This window comes from Malaclemys terrapin, chromosome 13 (genome assembly GCF_027887155.1).
Source record: "Malaclemys terrapin pileata isolate rMalTer1 chromosome 13, rMalTer1.hap1, whole genome shotgun sequence".
Classification (NCBI taxonomy): Eukaryota; Metazoa; Chordata; order Testudines; family Emydidae; genus Malaclemys; species Malaclemys terrapin.
The window spans coordinates 9714656-9740065 of record NC_071517.1 but is presented as its reverse complement, the minus strand read 5'-3'; the positions used below and the strand labels follow the sequence as shown (position 1 = coordinate 9740065).

The window sequence follows — 25410 nt, the reverse complement described above, 5'->3', positions numbered from 1 at the left end:
ACGGCTGGATTGTCAATCACTCTATCACAATCGTGTTCATATTGATCACCAGTAATTATTGCGAGTGTTACCGACTTTGGTTTTGTGACGACTGTGGAGCTCAGCACAGGACCAGGGCCCATATTTCCAAGATTGTTCCCTGTTTCCTCTTTTTCATAGTGACATTCATGAGAATTTGGGCACCGAGGAGCGATCTGAAGAAGAGCTCTGTGTGGCTCGAAAGCTTGTCTCTCCCCTCAACAGAAGTTGGTCCAATAAAAGATGTTACTTCACCTACCTTGGCACAGACCCTGATCCTGCAGCTGGCTATGCATGGGCATTAGAATATGGCTGGGTGGAGCCAGATGCAGGATCAAAGCCTTAATTGTCATTTTAACTCTCTGTTCCCTTTTATCCCCCCAACACACCCCTTGTAAAGTTAATCATGTAAAACAATTCTGCTCTTACGTTCTAAGGAGAACTGATATTAACATCTTAAATCCATGAGATTGATGTCAGGTTTACAGGGTAGAGCCCTATGCATATGTGGAGTCTCCTTAACTTCAGTGGATTACTCACATCAGAAAAATTACTCTTGTAGATAAATGTTTTTGGTTTGGGTATCTGCAAGATAGGAGCAAGGAGTTCTTATAGAAAGTGTCAAACCTGAATACCATGAAATGAGAAGCTGAGATGTGTGGACATTAAAAGAGAGAGAGAGAAATATTTTCTTAGGATTATGTCTCCAGGAAGAATGAATTTGGAAAACCTAAATCACTAGAGAAGTTGTGGAAACAATGATTGTACATCCTTTTAGCACACACAAATCACTCACTGATTTTATATACAATTCCTTTCCTCATCTCACAGGCTGGCTTTTGTGTCCAGCATCAGAAAAACCAGTAGTTCTCATGTAGACAAGCCCAATAAATTCTCTGGCATAACATAGGGAAATCAGCCAGTTTGGCAAGCCAGCTAAATCTGCCGCACAGATAGAACCATGTTAAGTGTAACTGGTATATTATCTGCAGCACAGATATCTGTTGCATTTACCATGCAGGGGAGGAGAGAGGGCGCCCTGGGGTAGTAACTGCTCCCTCTATAACCAGAGAGCCAGCACTTCCCTTTTCACTACGCAGCTGACTAGAGACCCGAGTCATATGATTTTCAGTCAGGAAACTCCCCAATTGCTGCAGAGATGGAGCTGCTGCTTAGACAACATGTTATCCTGCTGCTTTTCCTGCTGACTTTGGGTTCAGGTATGTTTGGTAGGGGGTTGAGTGTACGAGAGATGCATGTTTCACTAGACCTGTGAGGAATTATTGAAGCTAGGGGTGATGGACATTACTCACGAGCACCTTTCTCGTACAACTTGCTCTAAATTGACTGTTTTATGGCTTGTCAAACTTTCAGGCATTTATTGTTAGGTGAACACTAAGGAATGAATGATGCCGTCTTTTACCCTGCATAGCCGCTTCCCAGATATTTTTTGTGCTAGGCCCTGGCAGAACCATCTAAATCCAGATGTGCTGAGAGTTTTGTGCAGAGCTTTCAAAGTCTGATCCTTTTTAAGGGGGTCTGTTCCAGGCTCACACTGTTTTAAACTTTACCTATCCTGTAACGTTAATTATGTAATCCCTTTCTTGGAACACTCTGGCTGTTCCCTTGTCTTTCACAGTGGAAAAAGTTTCCAAGCGCGTTCAGCGTCAGACCCTAAGAATATATGTAACTTAACCACATATAAGTAGCCCCACTGAAATCAATGACAAGTATTTGCATGAGTCAGAGATCTGATCCAATGTCCTAGAATATACATGTACATCTGCTGTGGGCGTATTCTGCACCCCTCCCATCTGTAGGAGTAGCTCTTTCTTTTTACTCCCGTAAAAGTAACCTTGTATTACTGAAGTGATAGACAGGCAGTCTCTTATTTATGTGGTATGCATAAGAACTGCTCTCTGAGGCCCTGATCCTTCAATAAGGAACATGTGGATGGCCCTTTGCCCCCACATGGAGCCCCATTGACTTTAATAGAACTTTGCATGGGTCAGTCTGCACAACCTCAGGATCGTAGGTTTGGGGATCAAGTTTGAAAATTGGGTGTGTCCAAAAAAATATTGGTTGGGGGTGGTGCTTTAATTTGAACTTGATGTGCCTCTCTTTAATTTACAGCTCTGTGCTGTGCACCCTTAAGCTATAGTGTCAGTCTTTATTATGTGACTGACTTTTTTCCTGGAGAAAAAGGTCCACTTCCCCTTCCTGAAAGCATGAACCTAATGTGGGGTGGGTTAAAGATGCCAGCCTGTTACACAGAACAGAATTTAGATGGAATCTGATGCTCTAAACTCTGCTGATTCTCTCACTCTCTCTGGTCTCCCAGGCAAGTGAAGATAAGTCTCTGTTGTGTAACTTTTCTCAGATAAAACATTAAGCTGATGACTAAGAATAATGTAACTGAGATGTTTTGGAGCTTACTGTCAGGGCTATTGATAAGATATAAGTGGGGAGACATTGTTTGTCTTATGTGGATAATTGTCTATGCACATGATCTATTAGCCTAGGTTTTAGATGAGGGGTCATACTATTGATGATCTTGCTGGACCTCTAGGCTTCTTGAAATAACTAAATAAATTGAAAACACAAAAAGGAAAAATAGTTAACAAGCTGAAAAAACAATAGTCCTTGTTCAAATTGCACCTCTCTGACTTACTGCAAGCTATTGTATAATACATCATTTAGGGGGTTATAAAAAGACAAGGACTTGTAAAAATTAGGCTGCCTCTCTGCACATCAGCTGTTAAACTTCTTTCAAGCCCAGTTTCAGGATTTATCCTGAAGTTAGAACAATAACTTCGAGACACACCGATGTTGACCATTGTAAGCAAGTGCCCAGTGAACTCCTAATAACTGATTTAAAGTTAGAAGCACACTTCTACTGGGAAATTTATGTGGTTCAATTGCAAGCATTTTAGTTTACTTGAGGCTGACTTTCCTTCCTATCATAAGATTCTTGTGGCCTGGCCTTTTGGCTTCCACCTTCAGCTTCTATGATCCAAGCTCTTTGGTCCTGGGTATTGGAGTATTCCCTGGAGTGAAGCTGCCTGAAAATTAAGGTCCCTTCCTGCAATTGGACCTGGATCCTATACAGATCCTTGCACCCATTTCAATGGGGCTCCCCATAGGCACATGGTCTGCTGTTCTGGATCCAATTGTAGTATCAGGGCCATAGGTCTTTAGAGCTTTATACCAAACTCTCCCTTGGAGGTCATTGCTTGATTGGACAGCAGAGACTTTTTCTTGAGTATAAGGCAAACGCATTGTTGCACTTCAAAGCAGATAGCATTTTTAGGTAATGGTAATAGTCCCAAATAGCTCGTCAACTAATGACACAGACGAATGCAGAGGACCGGTCGAAGGTGCTTTCCTTATTTTTGAAACCATGACATGATGAACTGATGAGCTGAAGTCCATCTTGGCAGTAAGAATGAATGTGGATTCTTGATGTTACAAAGTGTCAAGAAAAATATTAGAGGGTCACATCAGATCTAAAGAGAACACGGCTAAACCAATTCTGTTTATAATATCATTCTACATGGGTAACCGTTCCTCTACTTGCAGTGTTTTCAAAACATTCTGATAACGCTGCTAGCAAATTGTAGGTTTGTTCAAGGCCATTAATGCTGCTGCTCCTGAAATCCAAGTGAAACAGCGCCCCTTCAGAATAAGCAAGCACTTGAATGTGCTGTTGCAGAGATGTGGAGCAGTTCTTAACCCAAATTTCTAACCAAAAAATGGAATCATTCCAGTACTATGCTCTAGGGACCAACCTGCTTCTCAGCTACTGGACATTCCACATTGTTCTAGTGACTATTTTGTGATAAAGAAGACTAGGGAGGGGATTAAGCTTTAAAGGTCTGCTCCCTACAATGCATCTGCATCATACACCGTAGTAGATTATGCCCATTGGAGTTAATATGAGTCTTCAGCTGCCTTCACTGGACTTTGGATCAGGCCCTAATGATGACTTTTCTTAGGGCCCTTAACTTAACAATAATTGGATACTATAAGAACATGATTTGATCTTGCCTGGAAGACTGGGACCAAACTGTTATACCCTGAGGCTGAAATCTTGGCCCCATTACAGTCATTGGAAGACTTGACATTGTCTTCAATGGCACCAGTATTTCAGCCCAGCTCTTTGCAAGTACTTAAAGGCATGTCTGGTCCAGAAAATTTATTCCAGCATTTGGACAGCTGCACTGGTGGTAGCGATAATGGAAGGCCCCAATCCTGCTAACACTTAAGTACATGCATAACTTCATTCCTGTGGGTAGACCCACTGAAGTCAAAGTTATTTGCTGGATTTGGGTGGAAGTATGAGTTTAGTCAGGGTTCAGGTGTTTTGTTCAGTAGTAAATATTTTTGAATGAGAGTGTTTGTAATTAACACACCCAAAATTAAAACTAATGGGTCTCAGCCAAGTCTCTGTTGGTCAAATGTTTCAAGGCCAAATGTTTCACACTCTAATTTAGGTTTGGCAAACTGGTCAGTTGACAAATAATGTCAACTGACCGGCTATTATTTGATCACCGTCAGTTATCCTAACAAGAATGCTCTGATCTACCTTTTTGACTGCATCATGGTACCATTCTTTCATTTTTTAGAACTTCATTTCATTGTGTTTCATATTTTTCTGAGTTAAAATAACTCAGTTAAGAACCAGAGGGGTAGCCGTGTTAGTCTGTATCTGTAAAAAGCAACAGAGGGTCCTGTGGCACCTTTAAGACTAACAGAAGTATTGGAACATAAGCTTTCGTGAATGCCCACTTCATCAGATGCAAGAAACAGGAACCCTCTGTTTCAGTTAAGAACTTACTTTTTGTAGTTAGATAGATACTTATGCCTAAGGCCTAGCCTACTGTAGACCATAAAGTCTTTCCCTTTGTTATTACTGTTTTAATAAATTAGTTCTGTAAAATATTTGACAATTTTGACATGATTTGACAATATTTGACTTATCGTTGACCAATTATTTTTGGACTGGTCAAATGCTCACGCTACTTGACTGAATCAGATACCCCTTTTCTTTAGGTGCAGTTATAAAGCAATCAAAAGAACAGAAAGAAGCATGGGGGTATGTAACAGTCAGAAACAATGCACACATGTTCTGGTGGCTCTACTATGCAAACAGCTCTGCCAAAAATTTCACGGAATTACCTCTCATTATGTGGCTTCAGGTAAGATATTGTGAAAGACATTTTTAAAGGAATCTTGATTTCTGCATCATTCAGCATACTGATCTGCCATGATAGTCTAGCTACACAGAAATAAGATTCTGAGCTATGATTTATTCTCTGAGTCCTGTCTGAACTAGGTTTTCAGGTTACAAAAGAATACTGAAAATGTTAAAAAGCAATTATATAAATTAATGGGACACCTCACCTGAAATATGTGTTTAGCTCTGATCACCCTATATCAAGAAGCATATAGCATAAACCAAGACAGTTCATTATTTTTTTGGATTGTGATTGTACTTAGTGACCTCAACCCCTTTGTGCTAGGCTCCCTGTGAACATGTAACTAAAGGGCAGCTCCAACAGTCTGAAGTCAGGAGAGAATTGGTGAAAATGATTAGAGGCCTAGAAAGATTTCTGTATGGAGAGGGAAAAGATTGGGACTTTTAGTTTAGAGTGGAGACCAGTTCTATCCAATCAGAGCAGTTCAAGGCAATTTGTTGTGTGTGTGTGTGTGTTATACTCACACACACAAATCCTAGACAGTATATTAGAGTAGCTAATGTTGAATATAATCCACCAGTGGATGCAGTCTTTCACATTCCGGATTAATTCTGCAATGTGTAGTGCACATCCCGTGCACCTGGGGAAAACTGACTATTATACATGCACCAGCTCAGTAGCTGACTCTTCCATACCCTACCGCACTGAAGTGTGCTCATCTCTGCATGGGAAGAAAAGCTTCAGAATGGTATCTGCCTGGCATAAAGATAATCAAATCCTCTCACAAATTAGTGATTGAGTCTTTTAAATTCCTCTCTCCACAAACAGGGCATATCTATAATGAAGGAAGACAGGGGCTCCCTTTGCATTTTAGCATGCAGCACACAAACTAGTCCTATATAACTCCAATGATCTAACTCTATTGGTGTGTCTTGATTCTAATTAGCTTTCTTGTTTTGTTTTCCCCCGTAGGGAGGTCCAGGAGCTTCAGGCTGTGGATTTGGGAACTTTGAAGAAATTGGTCCCTTGGATGCAGAACTGAAACCAAGAAATACAACCTGGGTATAGTAGAAAGTTTAAGATTGGTAATCTTAGCTTTTACTCATTGACTTATAGATGAGATCCTTGCCTTCTTAGTCAGGTGATAGACCAGGACAAAAATGCCCCAAGCAGTACAGTGTCCATCTGAAATTCAACTCTTCCTAAGACCAGAATTTTTCTGTAGTTCTACTTTTGATCCAACAAAAACACTTAAAGTGGTGTTGAACCATTCTCCTCCACATGTTTGCAATCACTTGCTTATCTTTGAATACTTTCTCCCTAAAATGCTGTAGTTGGAGAAACAGCTGCTCAGAGCAGCTCATTTAAGCATAGGCTTACCCATTTGATTTGGTGGAGGAAACATGGTTTGATGAACTTGTCTGTAATAAAACGTCTGGGACTGGGAAAAGGGGAAATCTGCCTGTATTAGTAACTGAATGGGGACTTCATACAAATCTCCTTTCTCCTGGTTGTATAGCTGCAGGCAGCCAGTTTACTGTTTGTCGATAATCCCGTTGGCACTGGATTCAGTTACACAAATGATAGTGATGCGTTTGCAAAAGATCTCTCCACTGTATCTTCCGATATGCTGGTTCTTCTTAAAGAATTCTTCAGGTCAAAGAAAGAATTCCAGGTAAGGAACTCTAATTTTGTTTAGCAGCGTTAAATAAAAGTGTGGTTCTAACTAAGGCATCAGAGAGGATTAGTAAACAATTAGACAGAGGAAGATAACAGCCTCTCCAGAAGGTAGCATATGCCACTAGCTACTGCACATGGTCCATCTAACCCGGTATCCTGTCTTCCAATAGTGGCCAATGCCATGTGCTTCAGAGTGAATGAAAAGAACAGGGCAATCATCAAGTGATCTATCCCTTGTCTTCCACTCCCAGTTTCTGGCAGTCAGAAGCTAGGGACATCCAGAGCGGGGGTTGTATCCCTGACCATCTTGGTTAATGACGATTAATGGACCTATCCTCCATGAACTTACCTACATTCTTTTTTTAACCAAGTTATAGTTTTGGCCTTCACAACATCCCCTGGGCAACAAGTTCCACAGGTTGACTTTGCATTGGGTGAAGAAGTACTTCCTTTTGTTTGTTTTAAACCTGCAGGCACAACTGATGTCCTTTTTTTCTCCCCGATTTAAAGGTGACATTGGATGTCTAACTGACATCTATTGCAGCTGTCCTTGGCCCCAATCCTCCATTCAGGCCGGTGGATTCTTGTGCCTGTAGTGAGCCCCACTGAAGACAATGGAGCTCTGTGCACAGAGCATTGTAGGATTGTAGCCTCTTTAGGTGCAACTCAGAATGAACAAACAAAATAGCTAGTGTTTGAGGGATGAACAGGTGCAGTTTGGGTTTTGTGTGGGTGGCGGAGGGTGGGCAAAACGTATATTGCTCTGGGAGCCTAATAGCCTTATGGTATGGTTTCCTTTTCCAGACTATTCCATTCTACATCTTCTCAGAATCTTATGGAGGAAAAATGGCAGCTGGCATCGCTTTAGAGCTGTATAAGGTAAAGCAGATCCTTCCCTATGTGAGTAAATAACAGCTTCTTCCCTGGCAGCATGTGTATTTCTCACATCTTAAAGAAGGGTCTAATGGTGTATTTGATTTTTTGTTTTGTTTTTGAGTAGGATCTTTTTCATTTTTAGAGAGTAAAGTTTGTTCACTGTAGACGAGAAAGATCTCAGTCAAGCTAAGAAGTGGATAACTAGGAAATGATTACATTGTGCCCCATGTCTCAGGGGTTAAATGGAGCACAGGCAGCCTTGTTGGGGTAGATTTTCAAAGGCCCACAGGGTAGTTAGGTGCTCGACTGAATTAGAAATTTCATAAAACTTTGAGCTTCCTTAACTGGCTTTTATAGATACAGTGTACATGCAAACCATGTACTCCCTTCCTATCTTCCTTCTGCTGGTGCTGTTGTCTTATCCTATGATAATCATGTCAGGCCATGAAGTTCAAGAATGAATTCAGCAACTCTTACAGAGCCTCCTCTTACCAAGACAAGTGCCAATGATGAATTGATAGACATTTGGAACATAAATGGACTCTCATCAGATCTCATTTGTCATTGTGTCTTGATGCTAGTTAAAAAGAAAGGGTTGTTTCCTGTAACACAAAGGCACTTCTGCTTATCTTGCATTGTGAAGCCTGTTTCTACCATTTGCTGGTTAAGGAGAAGAACTAGCTAGAAGATCCTTGTTTACCGAAATGTGTGTTAAAAGCTGTCTTTACGTTATTTTTAAAGGCTATTCACGATGGGAGCATACAGTGCAATTTTGGTGGGGCTGCTCTCGGAGATTCATGGATTTCTCCTGTAGGTACGTTTATAGGATTTTTGTGAACTTCTCCCTCTCCCCAAAAAGCCCCCCTCTGTCTAGAATACTGTCTCTGCTACTTTAAATGGGGCAGATCTCCAGTGAATGCAGGCAATCTAATCAGGCTAAATGTACATTGATGTTCTAAGGAGCTGTAATTAAACCAGCCCCACTCTAGAGGGGTCAAAAATCAAAATGGCCTCAGGACAAAGCTAGTAACAAACTCATATTCCTTTAGATGGGTGGCAGCGGAGTGTCCCTAAAAGTCACCAAAAAGTCACTAAGGCTTAGCCACGGAAGGATTCACAAGGCTGCAACGGATTTGGCATTCTCCTTGATTTGGTGACCATTGACTTTGGCCATCCAGAAACTGTGAAACTCAAATGTGAGACTGCTTGAAGCCTGATTTCTCAGAAATGCTGAGAACCCACAACTCCACCTGAACCCTGCACCTCTGAACAGCAGGTCAAAGGTGTCTCCAGATGGGCAACCAATCTCCGGTGTACACTCTTGAATAGTTTGGCCTTATGTAATCCAAGCACATTTTAAAAATGGCAGGTAGGAAAATGCTTATTTTACCACTAGCCTCTACAGTAGGTAGGGGGCTTAACATTGGGAGGTCTAAGTGTTCCTAAATTTCCACCCCATCTGGCTTTTAAACTACCACCAATCTCTAAGTTTACCAGTAATATTAGAAGCCACCAGCCACAGCAGTGTGGTAGTTAACAAAGCTGGGATGACTGTTTGCTTGGGGAGAAAATGGCAGAGATGAAAGCATTTCTTAGGGTCCTGATCCTACAGTGAGATCTACATGGGCAGGCCCCATTGGAGGAGCTAGATTTAGATTCGGGAAGTTAGAAGGGTGGGAAGCTATAGGTTTACCTTAAACAATCTTCCCTACCTGTGCTACAAATAACAACACTGGCTTATAACTTATCTTCAAAAATCTGACTTATTTATATTTTTTGCCCTCTTGCACTGTTTGCAAACAGGTGAACTTTGACTGCACAAATCTGTCTACATGTTCTCATGCACTAGCACAGTGCTGCAATGTTTCAGTTGCAAATGCTGCAGGAGAAATGTCTATTGGTTGCTTTAAACAGTTCCATTGGCTAACTTACGGGGAGCTAATGTCATGGTGGTGGGTTTGGCTTTGTATACAGCTTCAGTGCCTAAATTTTGTACTAAATTTGATCTGAGCCTCTTTATTGAGTAATTCATCTTTGCCTCTCTATGCTGCTGTCACTATTATCCCTGCTATCTTAGACACAAATTTCCCTCTGAGAAATTATTATATGCTTGAAACCTATTTTGTTTCTCTAGATTCTGTGCTTTCCTGGGGGCCTTACCTTTACAGCACTGTAAGTATCTACTCCATCTCTGCTATTTGCAATAATTGTTCTGGTTTTTAAGGCTTCATTCAAGATCTTATACTATACAATTTAAATCCAAGAGGGGACTTCCATTTCTAGGTTAGCTTTCAACCAGTATACCGGTAATTATACTGGTAATTAACAGGGCATGACATTGACTTATTGTCTCAAATCAAATTCCTTCCATGAATAATTGGTTGTTCTCTCCCTGTTTGCATTCCAGTCTCTCCTTGATGATCAAGGTCTAGTAGAAGTGACTGCCGCTGCCAAAAAGGTCATGAATGCAGTGAATAAAGGGCAATACACACTGGCCACTGAGCTCTGGAGTCAAACCGAGGAAGTAGTTGAACAGGTATGAAAATGCTGTCTGGCATCAAGATTTGTAAGTAACTTATGCTAATGGCTTATGGAAATTAACAAATTCAGGTAATGCTCTGCTATTAACGTACAGAAGGGGCAGATTCTCCATTACCCCGCTCCTTGTGCAGTTGTTCACACCAGTGCACTCAGTGTGCTACCATGCTGATTTGAAAGCATTTAATACTGTCTTTGCATTGGTGTTAATGACTACACAAGGTGGTAGGCAATGGAGAATGAGGCCCAGATGTGTGCGAAGCAGTACAGCACTAAGGTTTTGAAGGTCATTAAAGCACTCAAACAGATGATTCAAAGTAAAGCACATGAATAAGCCCATTGACTTCAGTGGTACTACTCAATCTTAACTTTAAAACCATGCTTTGCTTGCTTGGGCCAAAGTATGTGTTTTACAGTGACAAGTGCTACGTAAGTGAACCATATGTAACTTTAAAAAAAAGTCAAATAATGCTATACTAAAGCTGAAAGATTACGCTAAAAACTGCTTCTTGTGTTCTGTGCATGGCTGGTTTCACTTCCTCGTTTCATGCTTTAGGATGATACTTTGGCTATCATTTTGCCTTTCTCTCTAAGCCTGTGTAACCATTCCTCCCAGCTGCAATGTGTATGTAATGATTTCTAGCTTCTACATCAGAACTTCTAAATATTTAAATTTAATTATGGGAAATTTGTAGGGTCTTGTTTTTAATTCTAAGTAACTTTAATGGAAACACATCTCTTCTCTGGTCCATGTCCAGTCTATTGGCTGTATTAGGGATGTGGTGAATCCACAAATCTTGGATTCATCTAGATATGATGAATTGGCTGCATCAGTTGTTCCAGAATATGGATGCCAGATATTGATTGACACTAACAGAAGGGAGCGCGTGGGATGGCTGAGGCTGGTGTGATAGAAGGAAACTGAGCAATGGGAAGCCTCACATTGGGAAGGTCTAGCCAAAGGGAGCATCTGAGAGATCTGTGGCACTGAGGCTATGGCTGCAGCTGGTGGAAAATCTCTGGAGCCATGGATGGGGTGGTGGGATTCCAGGAGATTCCCACCTCTTCAAGGCTGGGAAAGAAAATGAATAGCAAGGTCTATGCTCTCCCTCACTCTCTCTCAAACACCGTTGTGTGTGAACTTTGGGAACTGGAAAAATCCCTTTCCCAAAACCCACCATCAAAAAGGAGGGAGCAAGGGACCAAAGGCCCTTCCAAAAAGGCCTCTCTCAAAATAGGGCCAGAACAGGGAACAGAATAGGGCCCCATTTAAGTAGGGAACATTGATCCCTCTCCGCTCTGTGGGTAGAGTGCAACCCTCATGTGTCGGACAGATGTTTCTCTTATAGCTATTGAAATAAAATGTCTAGTCTGATATATCCTCTTCTCTCCCTCTTTCAGAACACTGACAACGTGAATTTCTATAACATCCTAGCCAAGAAGTCTCCAGATCTCAAAGCCTCGAAACATGAAAATACCCATCTTCGTAAGTTGAGAGGAGCATGTTTAAGAAATTAAGCTTCCAAGGGCCTGATTTGCAGAGGCGCTGAGCACCCAGACGTGTGGTTGTAGGCGGTAGGAACTGTCTGTGGCTACCACATCTTGCAAAGATGCCTCCATTGTTCTCAAGCTCCTGAACCTACTGGTCTCCATACAGGGAGAGCTTGAAGAATCCTCTTGAGGGATATACCACAGCTCTTTTGTGGCATATGCGTCCACCTAGATACACCCTGTGCACCCTGGATATTAGTCACAGGCAGTAGTAAATACATTACTGTGGAACTTCACAACCTATGAACTAACTATGTCCTCCAAACACTTTCATGAGATGATCTGATTAGACACTTGCCTCCATCAGCCTTCATGCCATCACTTCTTCATCGCCTTTAAATGTTGACATGGAAATAAAATAACTGTTTTTATTACTGTCTCTGTTGGCTCCCAGAGACAGATGGGAGTGGAGAGATGAGGTGAAGAACCCTCCTTACTTTTAAAAGTAACAAGTGGTTGCAGCTCAAAACTAACTCGTCTGGTGATGAGAAGAGTTGATGTTCAGGCTTACTAGCTAAAGCAGAAACTTAGCCCCAGAAATGTACTGTTGGGAACAATATGCCCTGGCAGAAAAAGGAACAAGATAATGACTCTGTTCCTCTTCTATCTTCTGACCATGCTATAGGCTGATTCTCTCTTCTACTGTAGACCTCTTAAAAATCAGCAAGTCTCTTCCTCTGTGTACTATTGCGGTTTCAGCAGCAAAGAGTTTCTTAGGTCTGAACTGAATGAGCCTTGATAAGACTTGTTTTTGCCTTGTGGTGTTTGTTTATCAGACACCATCTTCATGCCTATCAATCATCTTTAAATCCAACACCCTGTGCTGCAGAATAAACTCTTTTCTTTCCTTTCAGTTAAACTTTACCAGCGCCATGTCGAACGTCTGCATAAGGACAGCTTAAGTGACCTGATGAATGGACCCATCCGAAAGAAGCTGACAATCATTCCTGACTCTGTCACATGGGGAGGTACCTTCCTACCCTCTGACATGGCTCTAATGGGCAGCTTGTCACTTACACAATATTGTAGTCTGTTCAAAGCAGTCTTGATGCTGTACCACATGAAGTCTCCCTGACTTGCTTGTTAAAATTCTCATCCTGCTTGGGCCCAACTGTGGGACAGGCTCCTAAAAAGGACCCACAACAGGGAACTGGGCAGGCCTATGGGCATAGGCATGATTCTGGTCCTTGTGTCTTCCTCTCTAGCCTGCCAGGGTCTAACTAGGTGCACACCCTGGCACGGAGAGTATGCCTCATGCCTGAGCAGCTGAAACCTATCTGTGCAACTCAGTCTGCCAAAAGGATTCCTAGCCATTCTCCTCTGCCAGAAAGCCAGTGCTGTGAGAGTTCAGGGAAAGGAGGGTGTAAATCAAACCAGAGGGAAACAGAGCAATGCTGAATACCTGCCAACACCCCTCCAGATCTGTAATGGGAGATGGAAACTGACAAATCCGCACGTGAAGTACTGTTAGAAACATGTCCTGTGCTGCTTTGATATCCCCTGTATATATGTGGAATTTGGCCATTCTCCATTTCTCTCCAGTCACTCAGACTGATCATTGTGGTCTGGAATGTACCGTTCCAGTGCTTGCTTTTCTGCAGCAACGAATTGCATTTCACAACTCTTGGCACACCCTGCTGCTGATGCTTCCATTTAAAGATGACACACTTAGTCAATTGCACTGTCTTTCATGTTTGGATCCGTCTGAATAGGTCAGTCAAAAGAAGTCTTCTTACACATGGCCGAAGACTTCATGAAGCCTGTCACTGATATTGTGGATGCGCTGCTGGCAGCCAATGTCAACGTTACTGTCTATAACGGACAGCTGGATCTCATTGTGGACACCATGGGTAAGGATTCATTCTTCTTCTCTCTGAAGAGCAAGATGTACACTGGTCATTAACATTTGTACTTGAATCTGTATGCCGGCCCCTATACAATCCCCCCATCTATAGTACTTACATAGTCCCCACTACTATAATACCTACGCACCTCACAGTCTTTAATGTATTTGTCCTCACAACACCCTGAGGAAGGGCAGTGCCATTTCCCCTGTTTTATAGATGGGGAACCAAGGCAAGAAAGGACTAAGTGACTGCCCCAGGGTCACACAGGAAGTCTGTGGCAGAGCAGGGAAGTGAACCCAGGTTCCCAGGGCCTAGGCTACTGTTCTAACCAATGGATTATCCTTCCTCTACATTGAGGTACATTTCTATATCTTACAAATCACACTCTGTCACCTTTTCAGGAACACAGGCAATAGACACATAGATCTTTAAAGTTTTCTTGGAGAGGGTTTAAGCTGGGTTTGTTCCCAGAAAAGACCAGGAATTCAGTTCCCCAAATCCACAGATTCCTCACTCACCCACCCACACACACTCCGTGGTGCAGTGATGGGAGGGCAGCTCTATGTAGGGGTTAGTGCCTCCAACTGCTCCCGGGTGCTCTTCCTCCATGCTGTCCCTTAGTACTCTTGGCAGAGCACCCTGACTGCTGCTGGGAGAAGCAACATGGCCCATATACTCCACACACATTTTTGCATCCCTGTAGAGCCCCTGTATTATTTTTTTGGAAGGACACAAGGGAGCTGGCTGCCCCCTGACTATCCCATCCTGGTCAGACCCATGGGCTTGGGTCCCCTCCTTTCTGCTCACACGATGCTATGGGAGAAAGAGCATAGGTGGGTATGGCTGCTTCTTCCATGTAGCGTTCCACTGAAGCTATTGACCAGACCTAGAAAAGTCTGTTTGCCGTGCTGGATAGTTAACTATCCCTAAATAATTCTCAGTTAATTAGATTAAAGCCCACTCTGCTGGGAGCATTAACTCTACGCTGATGTGACTGGTAGTAAATGATGGCCAATTTTTCCCCCTTCTATGGCAAAATAAGATCACTAAAAACAGACTTGAAAAGTGGCTTTCAAGCAGTTTTTTTAAACAAGGGCTGTTTCTTTCAGAAGTTCCAAGTGGCTTATAAAATACACACAGTGGTTGAGACATCCGAAAAGATGCACCAAAATGGGCACATTGCGTCACTCAGTAAATCACGCAACGCTTCCGTATGTGCCAATAGTTCCAGCTCAGTCTGCTGAAGCTGTTAGTGCGGCTCTCCTCATCCAGAAGAAGAGCTGCACACTCAATTGGGCTGCACCTCGGAGTTGTACCTTTGAGAGATACAGCTCAGAACCTGTCCCGCAGTCCTGAGGACACTGCTAACCATAGCTCCATGAGGAATAGGATTCACCGTTGGAAACTCACTTTGCAAGAGTTGGGAGGTAGAAATTACGTTTGAAGGGAAATGCTGGGCTAGGTCTCAGATCACAGAGATTTGGTGCTAGGAGATATCCCCCCACTCTAAGAATTTGATCACATTAGTTGCTTCTCTGCCATGCTTACCTCCAGCTTCTTGAATTACATACTATGACATAACTCCTAACTATGTCAACGTAGTGTAGTTTGCCAAGCGCAGCAATCCAAACCTTGCTACTCCTGAGATGGAGCCAACAATAAGGGTAGATCCTGGTTTGTTTGTTAGTTTTATTGCTGTCTGACCCTAGCCATTACTGGGGATGTGGTTTACTTCATTGTCTTTTCTCTTATGTCTTTCCAGGCATCACAGATTACGCTGGTGGCGTATTTTGTTGTTACCTATTTTACTACGTGCTAGGTATTTTATAGCACAAAGAAAGAAGTAGCCCCTCCTCTCCAAAAGCACAAATAACTGAGTTATCATCTTTCCGGCCTGATGCTCTGACTCTGTCAACCATCCCCCTGCACAGAGCCACACCTAGTTGAATCCCTCCACTGGATGCCCCTTACCCACTAGATCAGGTGCAGGCTTCTTGCCCTCTCCTTTAAGGTCCTTCACAGTTCTGCCTCTCCATACATTTTACCACATCACCCCATCCACTCTAGCCTTGCTCCCCCATTATGTCTACTTCCCCCTGTGACAGGGTTGGGATTCATCACCACGGCGCTTCCCACTGATCGCTCCGGGAATTAGTTCAGTCCTTGGCGGGGCACCCTCTGCTGCTGGTGTCCCATCCATCCTCTGCTCTCTGCTGGTGTCCAGACCCACGTTGCTCCCCGCTCAGCGATGTCCATTTCAGGCCACTGCCCTCTGGCAATGCCCCCTAGTCCATCCTCACCCCCTTCTGGGGGTGGGGGGTTTAACCACAATCTTTCCCTTCAGCCACAGTGACCAACCACACCCCAAAGTCTAACCCTATGTGTCAGGGGTCTGGTGCAGTCCACTATGGCCAGTTCAACAGCCAGGTGTAATACAAGAAGGAAGGGGGAGACCCAGGCCCACCCTCTACACTGGGTCCTGACCCAGGGACCCTTTGGCAGCAGCTTTCCTGGCCTCCATCTCTCCCCTTGTGCACCTCTCTCCCTGGGCCACTTCCCCTTCAGCCTCTTTGCACCGGGTTAGGCCCTTCCCTCAGGGCCTGCAGGCTGGAGTTCCCTTCTGCTCCCCCAGGCCTGCCTAGCACTGCGCTGTCCCAGGTGCTGCTCTCCTCACTCAGGAGACAGACCTTCCCCCTCTAAAGGTCTGGGAGAGACTGCCTGCGCCTTTCCTGGGCAGCCTTTATATAGCGTCTAGCCTAGCCCTCATTGGCTGGCTCTAATCTTAGCCCTGATTGGCCCCCAGTAAGCCCTTCTTTAGTTGGCTGCTGGCCTGCGCAGCCGCTCTGGCCTACTCTAGTCCCTAGTCACACACCTCCACACAAGAATTTATGGGCCTTCTTCCAGGCAGCCCCCTATGTGAGGAAGGCCCTCTAAATTTATCAGTAAAGCCAATGCCCCCCTCCCTTCACATCAAATACTCTCACAACCTACTTTTTCCATGATGCCTCCACATAATTAGCCCACTAACTAATCACAAACTAAGGAGCTGTGAGGTGACTATATATTTATATATGCAAAACATGACTGGTGTACATAAAAAAAATGGACATATTTATTTCATTCCTTTCTCCTGCCCTACTGATATTGATTGTATCGGATGGCAGGCCCTTTGGGACAGGGACCATGTCTTATTATGTGTTTGGACAGAACCTAGGACAAGGTGGCCCAATGCTGACTGAGGACTCTGGGCGTTACCAGAATAGAAACCATTAATAATGGTGTCGGAAGTGACACAATGAGTGAGCCTAATGATCAGTCTGGAGAGGGTGGGGTTGAAGGACATGTGCAAATGCCCAAGAGCACATGCTTGCTCAGCTTAAGCACATGTACATTGCAGTTGCTCAAAAGTTTTTCTCGTCTTTAAGAGACTCCACACTTGTGAAATGAAGCTTGTGGGCCACATTAGGTGTCGCTGGAATATCTCATTCTGCAGCAAATCCCCAGAGTTCATTCTGTTTCCTTTTTTTCCTTTGTTAAAATAGTCTCCTGTACTGATCTGGGCAAACAATCCTCTCGTATTATGGAGTTTTATTGCTGTAATCTCTCAGCCCCTAATTGCTAAGAATAGACGACCCAAAGCTCTCCTTTTCAATTCCTTTTCATGGACAGCCCAGCAATCAATAATTCTTTAAATAGATGCTGTTTAGGACGTCAAAACTGGTAAGACAAATTGGAGTGCCACAAATTGCTAATTTTGAGGAAAAATTAAGCTGCACTTCTTACAGCATGAATTGCTGTAGTAACTGAGCGGTGGTTTTAAAAACAGTAATAGCTTTTTTAAATGTCCTGGAACTGGTCTCTTTATTTGCTGTCTCAACACTCTTCTTTTCCCTAGCTTGGGTCTTGAAAACAGATGTCGCCTTTTCAGACTCTCCTGTTTGAATGACTGTAACAAACAGCAAAACACTGGCCCTAATGCAGAGCGTGTTTCCAACGTGCGCTTGTGCTATCATAGCTTGTGCTGTCAGCTTGATCCTGCAGGGTGCTGAACAGCCTCGATTCCTACAACCTGGGGGACAGGGAGTCCAGCAACGTGCAGGACCGGTGCTTGTATTGGTATCGATATACATTTAGAACCAGAATGAGGCTTATTTTGCCCAAGTATGCATTATGGTGGGAACCGCCTAACATTGGTCTTGTGTGCCCCCCTGAGCTGAGGAATTCCTACCTGCCGGTGTTTCCATCTTTAGGTTTCTGTGGAGCAAGGGAGGGCTTCAGGATGTTGTGTGCGAAGGGGAATGAGAATATGCTGGAGTTACTATTGCATAAAAATGCATCAAATAAAAATGACTTGCTTACAAAATCAGACATCAAAATATAAACGTGTCACAGTTCTTAGAACTGATCAAAACCTTTGGGTCAAATTTTGGAATTTTCACAAGCCTCTGTCCCCCAGGGAAGAATATCCTTTGAAATTTTTAATTAAAAGTTGTTGGGTTTTTTGTGGTTGCAAAAAAAAAAAAAAAAATTTGTTTGAACATTCAACATTTTTTGACCGACTATACTTGCTATATATTTGTTCATATAGCGTCTAGAATAATGGGACACCAATCTCAGTTGGGACCTTTAGATGCTGCCTTAATATAAACAATTAATAATGAAACATAACTCTTCTATCCCTAACTTAGGCCAGGAGGCATGGGTTCGGAAACTGAAATGGCCTAAACTGAAGCAGTTCAGCCAACAAAAATGGAAGGCTCTGTATGGATCTCCAGAGTCCTCTGAGACAGCTGCTTTCCATAAGTCCTATGAGAACTTGGCCTTCTACTGGATTCTAAAGGCTGGGCACATGGTAAATAGCACATTTGCTGAAAGACAAAAGAAACCTAATATTAGTCAAGTTGTAAATGATGTATCTGTCTGCTTTGCCTGCATAATATGGCTAAATGCTTTCCCACATTTGCATGAACACTCCAGAATCAGACTATGTAGATTATTCCTTTGATTAATTAACTTCCTGGTTTGGAGATGTGGCTTACACTCAGACTTTGCATAATACCCAGCACAGACTTAATGGGCCTTATTCTCCCTTTCTCTGTACTGGTGTCAATGACTATGCATTGTGTGAAGCACAGGTTGTAAAACGCTGCCTCTCTGGTTTGGTAGCATTTTACACCCAGTACTTTGCTTGGGTTTAATTGACCGTCGAATAAGGTAATGGAAAATCAGATCTTAATTCAATACTGTCTCTCTAAATTGTTTGAACAAAGAGCGGTAATCTGCATTTCATCCATCTTTGTAACAGGGTGTAGATGTATCTACTGTATTGAGAAAAATGTAATCTTTATATTCTGTACAATAATCCAGAACCATGGGAGGAGGGCAAATCTTAATTGCACTTTCCTTGCAGAGTCCAAAATGTTAGAAGCCTATTCAGTCAACACACTGAGGCTTGTTTAAGGGTTTGTTTACACTGGCACTTTACAGCGCTGCAACTTTCTCGCTCAGGAGTGTGAAAAAACCTCCCCCTGAGTGCTGCAGGTTTCAGACCTGTAAAGTACCGGTGTCGACAGTGCACCTCATGGAGGTGGTTTGTTTAGAGCGTTGGGAGAGTTCTTTCCCAGCGCTATGCCACGACTACACAAGCCATGTTATAGCGTTGCCGCGGCAGCCCTTTAACATTGCCGGTGAAGATGTGCCCTAAGTCAGTGCTTCTCAAAGCCAGTCCGCCGCTTGTGCAGGGAAAGCCCCTGGCGGTCCGGGCCAGTTTGTTTACCTGCCGTGTACGCAGGTTCGGCCGATCGCGGCTCCCACTGGCTGCAGTTCGCTGCTCCAGGCCAATGAGAGCTGCTGGAAGCGGTGGCCTGCACATCCCTCGGCCTGCGCCGCTTCCCGCAGCCCCCATTGGCCTGGAGCGGCGAACCACGGCCAGTAGGAGCCGCGATCGGCCGGACCTGCCAACACGGCAGGTAAACAAACTGGCCTGGACCACCAGGGGCTTTCCCTGCACAAGCGGCGGCCCGACTTTGAGAAGCACTGCCCTAAGTGAAGAGCACCAAACTGTATCTAGCAGCTTCCCAGCCGGAAACAGTTTCAGAATGCAGCCACCTTAATTCACTTCTGTTTCTTGGCCTTGCCATGGAATTTCCCATAATTAGTGACTTTTAGGCCTTCAATGAATATTTGTTTCCACCATCCTAATGCCCTGCTAGCTGCACTCTTTATTTCCCTCCTTAGCAGAAAAGTCTTAATACATATAAATCCTCTCCCTTAATGACCCTCGAGAAATGTTACCACTGGGAGCACCAAAAAGTAGAACTAAAGGACTCAAGAGCTGATTATCCTTTAACTGGCTTTTTTTTTTTAAATGGGAGTATATCTATTGTCTTCAGAAAAGTTACTCCCACTGGTGTAAGACTAGCATGAGATCAGAATCAGGCCCTGTCTTCCTTCCTGCAACCTTGGAAACAAAAAAACAACCAAACTCTGAACTGCATCCTATTTATTTTCACTAGTGCTAGAGCAAGAGTCTAAGCTTGCTTCTAAATTAGGGACATTCCCCTGGCCGTGTATCTGCTTGAGGCACATGGAATTTGCTTCTAATGTTGTCAGTTCTCACTGCTTGGGAGGAAGATTGGCCTTCTGTTTAAGGCCCAGAACTGGGAGTTAGGAGACCTGTTTTCTCTTCCTGGCTCTGCCACCTATTCCTGTTTGACCCTGGGAAAGTCACTTTAACCTCTCTGTGCCTCTGTTTTCCCATCTTTACCTGACTGTAGTCCTCACTTGGAAGGTACTCTCACAATGCACTAATACCAGGGAGCAAGGTGAAGGCTGTCCTAGAAAAGCAAGCTAAATATTAGTGTGACTATGAAACATCTAGAGCTAGCAGTCTGCTTCCGCATAGCAATTAATAACACACTCTCTTTCCCTATGGTAGGTACCATCCGATCAAGGGGACATGGCATTGAAAATGGTCAGGATGGTGACACAACAGAAACACTGGTGAAATGGATGCCAGCTGGCATGGTTTTCACATACAACTCCGGTGCATTAGCAGAACTTGTGCCACAGACTGAACTTCAGAAGGAACAATCACTCTGTGGAAAGTTAGCCTCTTTTACACTTTGGTAATGTGCAAGGCATTTAAGGTGATGCATGGTTATTCTTAAATGAAATGCTGCCTTCGAATTTGTAAACTGTGATTCTCTGCCTCAATACTGCTCACCCTGACTTTTCCTATGAGAACTTCACTCTGATAAATAACACACTCTGACGCTTCTTTGAGGATTGCCCAAATGCTCTTTGTCTGTTTATGCACCACTATTAAGATGAGTTTGCTGCTCTAAAGATTCAACCTCAGGCAGCAAGCCTGCTTCCATAAGCTGCGGATGCTTTTTCCTAAACGGATGACTTGGCATCTGAGTCAGACAGCATTGCTTTCTAGCTAGACGCCGCAGAGTGGCTGTGCTAGGACTTCATTTTGGATACAGATCCAGTTTGGACTGAGGTGTGTGTTCATACTGAACCACTCTTTCTACTCTTTCGCCTCCTTTTTCTTGTGCATTATCTAAGATTCGTTTTTTAGTGCACTCAGTGCCACACAATCATCGCTCAGTACTTAATGTGAGAATAGACAATGTGCCAATACTTTCTCTTCATAGAACGAGCCAAAGTTCTAATGGATAAGAGCTGCTGGGCTCCTGGCCTCAACCCAGAAAGCGAATAGGAGAAGGTTATTTAAGCGATGAGGAGAAGGCCTAAGTCAGAACAAATACCCCATCCACATTTTTCTAGATCTTGGATTGAGTCTTGCCGTGAGCTATTGGCTTTGCCATTTGAAGTGGAGATTCTTTATAAAGTGTACTTATCCCAGTTCCCAAGTGAAAACAATCACACACATGAGGTATTTGAATCACTTCATTCCTGGTGTACAGCTGCAATCCCCTTTGAAAATGACCCTTTTTATCGACACTCAGGCAGCTTGTTCCAGTTGTCAGAATCCTAAATAAATAGCAAACAGCCCTGTGCCTCCCCACATGTGAAACGTAAGAGTATTAGCGTAGCAACTATTGCAGTGTAATGCTATGTAAACGCATGTGCACAAACTCTGCTGTTAGAGCATCAGTAAGCTGAAACTGTGCTATGGGGAACTTTGGCAATGCAGAAACAATCTACCTTTCCAGTAAACCAGTGGATCTCACTTAAATGCTGCACCTAATGGAACCAAGTTGATTTGATGCCTAAAACCTTGTACCTCTATGGTCTGGCTTTGGGGAATAAAACCCTCAGTGCTAAATAATGAATCCAATAGTTACAACTATGCTGATCTATGTATTGATCCTGCTCTTGTCACATTTTTTAACATGTTCTTGAAGCCAAATAAAAGCCAATATTGTAATGGATTATAGCACTTTCTGCCTAAAAGCAGCAATGGGAGGATACTGCCATGTGCCCCCATACGTTATAGGTATATAAGTGGTAGGTAGCTAACCGCAGCAAGTTTCTTCTCCTCTTGCCCAATGCAGAGAAAGTGTGGAGGGCAAGAATCCACCTGGAACCAGTGACTTAGAGGAACAGCTGGTTATGATCTAAGGGAGGGATACAAGCAATTTGCCTTCAATGGGGAATCATTTTCCCCTTTCTTAGTCATCGCCCCAGGTAGATGGTGGTAGTTCTGTTAGCCTGCAAGCTTTTGAAAACCGATTACTTCCTCTGAAGTTGTTTCTAGCAGGAGTACTGTATGCCAAAGTGCACTAGGAATCGCCTCTGTGCAGGGTATCAGTTAATGAACAGCAGGCTAGTGTGCTGTACATTTACACTCCAACTTGCTGTTCACTAACTCTTTCTAGACAAGCCCTTGCGGCTACTTCAATCAATCCCCTAGAGAGCTGTTGAATGGCTTTTGCCCTGTTTCCTCTCCCACTCCAACAGTCTCAGCTATTCCAGGCTGGCGCTTGTTCTGAAACACTGGGTGTCCCTGTAGTGCAGCAACCGTGAGGCTGAATCAGTCCATTGGGGTTTAATTAACTGAGCTCAATGCCTTTTCCCACACACTAGGGAGCCCAGCTTTTCAAGTACAGTTGGTATGTTCGGCTCAGCAGTGTAAGTTCAGTAATGTTCCTGATGCTGCTGCAACCCAGAAGGGATATTTTGGTTAAACAGCAGGAGTTGTAAGGCGGAACATACAGGTACAGTCAGGAGCAGCGCCAGGGTTTTTGCCGCCCTAGGTGGCAGCGCTCCTCCACAGTAATCGGCGGCAGCTCCTCCTTTGAAGCTGCATTCTTGGCGGCGGGGGTCCTTCCGCTCTGGGTCTTCGGGGCACTTCGGCGGCGGGTCCCGGAGCGAGTGAAGGACCCGCCGCCGAATTTTGGCCAACGACCCGGAGTGGAAGAAGCCCCTCGCCGCCGAAATTCTGCTGTGGGCAGTGAAATGCCACCCCCCACATCCTGCCGCCCTAGGGTCGCCTAGTGGAAGCGCTCCCCCTGGGTACAGTAGCTGCTGTGACTAGAAACTCAAGTCTTGGTGTTGGGATTTTTTTTTTTAGGCTTGCTCTATATAAATGTCTACGTATCACACTGAGAACTGAGTGTAAATGGAAAAACATGTTGAGACTGCAAGAATATGTAATCACTTAATATTTTCAAGAGCGCTGTGAACTGAAGGTGATGGGCTTCAGTGCTTACGGAGATGGAGGTGCTCAGGAGCCATTCGGATGAAGTGGTTATTGGAAGGTCCATGTGCTGATCCAAAGAATTTTGAAGTACAATCCGCTCTCGGCCTCACCAGACGAGTTTCAAGGCAGCTTTGTACCCATTCACTTCCCCCAGGCTTTTGTCTTTCCAGTATAATTACTAACAAATGAGTATTTATTCATCACAACGTTCTTTACAAACTATACCCAGGAAACACTGGATCCACCACTGTGGTTCAGTTACCTCTGGAGTGGAATGCAATGGCTGTTTAATGCTGTACAGCATCACTGAACTGCCTAGGACAGGAGGCAAGGAACAAATCGCCCGCAGCCTGCCCCCGCCCCCATACCTGAGGGAGTTGCCCGCGGCCCTGCCCTGCCGGTACCTGAGGGAGTCGCCTGTGCACTCCCCCCCGGTACCGGAGAGAGTCTTGCCGCCCCACCCCACCCCCAGTACCTGAGGGAGTCTCGCTGCCACTGCTCCCCTCCGGTACCTGAGGGAATCTCGCTGCCCCACCCCACCCCCAGTACCTGAGGGAGTCTTGCTGCCGCCACTCCCCTCCAGTACCTGAGGGAGTCTCGCCAACCCACCCACCCCCAGGTACCTGAGGGTGTCGCCGCCCTGCCCCGCCCCCCCCTCGGTACCTGAGGGAGTCTCACTGCTCCCGCCCTCCCCCCCAGTACCTGAGGGAGTTGCCCATGCTCCTGTCCCCCCGGTACCTGAGGGAGTCTTGCCGCCCCACCCCCGGTACCTGATCCCTGATACCTGAGGGAAACTCACCGCCCCACCCCCCAATACCTGAGGCAGTCTCGCCGCCCCGGGCGCCCTGCCCCCGGTACCTGAGGGAGTCATTGTCCCACACCAGTCGCGTGCTCTGGGTCAGTGGCAGCAGCGCCCCCTCCAGGAAGAGGCTGAGCTGAGCCCAGCGGGTGATGCTGAACATTACCTGGATAAGGCTGATGAGGTCGATGACGAGGCGCACTTGGCTGGGCTCCAGCAGCAGCCAGCAGAGCAAAACCCTGGCTGGGATTTAGTTGGGGTTGGTCCTGCTTTGAGCGGGGGATTGGACTAGAACCTCCTGAGGTCTCTTCCCACCTTAATCTTCTACGATTCTATGGTCACCCAGCAGGTTTGCATTGCAGACGTCACCTGTCAGTAGCAGCGGTGAACTACAGCCAGAGAACAGTGCATGCTGCAGCAGGGAATGACTGGATTGTCAATCACTCTATCACAATCGTGTTCATATGGATCATCAATAATTATTGTGGGTTTTACCGACTGGTTTTATCGTAGTATTTATTTTTGACGACTGTGGAGCTCAGCGCAGGGCCAGGGCCCATATTTCCAATATTGTTCCCTGTTTCCTCTTTTTCATAGTGACATTCATGAGTATTTGGGCACCGAGGAGCAATCTGAAGAGCTCTGTGTGGCTCGAAGGCTTGTCTCTCTCATCAACAGAAGTTGGTCCATGAAAAGATATTACCTCCCCCACCTTGGCACAGAGGAGTGTCTGTTTTAGACCCTGATCCTGCAGCTGGCTATGCATGGGCATTAGAATATGGCTGGGTGGAGCCAGATGCAGGATCAAAGCCTTAATTATCATTTAAACTCTCTGTTCCCTTTTATCCCCCCAACACACCCCTTGTAAAGTTAATCATGTAAAACAATTCTGCTCTTACGTGCTAAGGAGAACTGATATTAACATCTTAAATCCATGAGATTGATGTCAGATTTACAGGGTAGAGCCCTATGCATATGTGGAGTCTCGTTAACTTCAGTGGATTACTCACATCAGAAAAATTATTCTTGTAGATAAATGTTTTTGGTTTGGGTATCTGCAAGATAGGAGCAAGGAGTTCTTATAGAAAGTGTCAAACCTGAATACTATGAAATGAGAAGCTGAGATGTGTGGACATTAAAAGAGAGAGAGAGAAATATTTTCTTAGGATTATGTCTCCAGGAAGAATGAATTTGGAAAACCTAAATCACTAGAGAAGTTGTGGAAACAAT

At 44.4% G+C, this 25410-nt stretch overlaps 1 protein-coding gene across 1 annotated transcript; it reads left to right on the top strand.

Moving 5' to 3' along the window:
• Positions 1–1125: 1125 nt before the first annotated feature.
• LOC128847819 (retinoid-inducible serine carboxypeptidase-like) lies at positions 1126–20987 on the top strand. Its single transcript, XM_054047540.1, has 13 exons — positions 1126–1238; positions 5071–5216; positions 6189–6278; positions 6736–6891; positions 7701–7775; positions 8514–8586; positions 9907–9944; positions 10180–10308; positions 11712–11796; positions 12716–12829; positions 13574–13711; positions 18397–18560; positions 20646–20987. The coding sequence occupies exons 1-13, from the start codon at positions 1178–1180 to the stop codon at positions 20712–20714; spliced, it is 1338 nt and encodes a 445-aa protein (XP_053903515.1). The 5' UTR covers positions 1126–1177; the 3' UTR covers positions 20715–20987.
• Positions 20988–25410: the final 4423 nt, after the last annotated feature.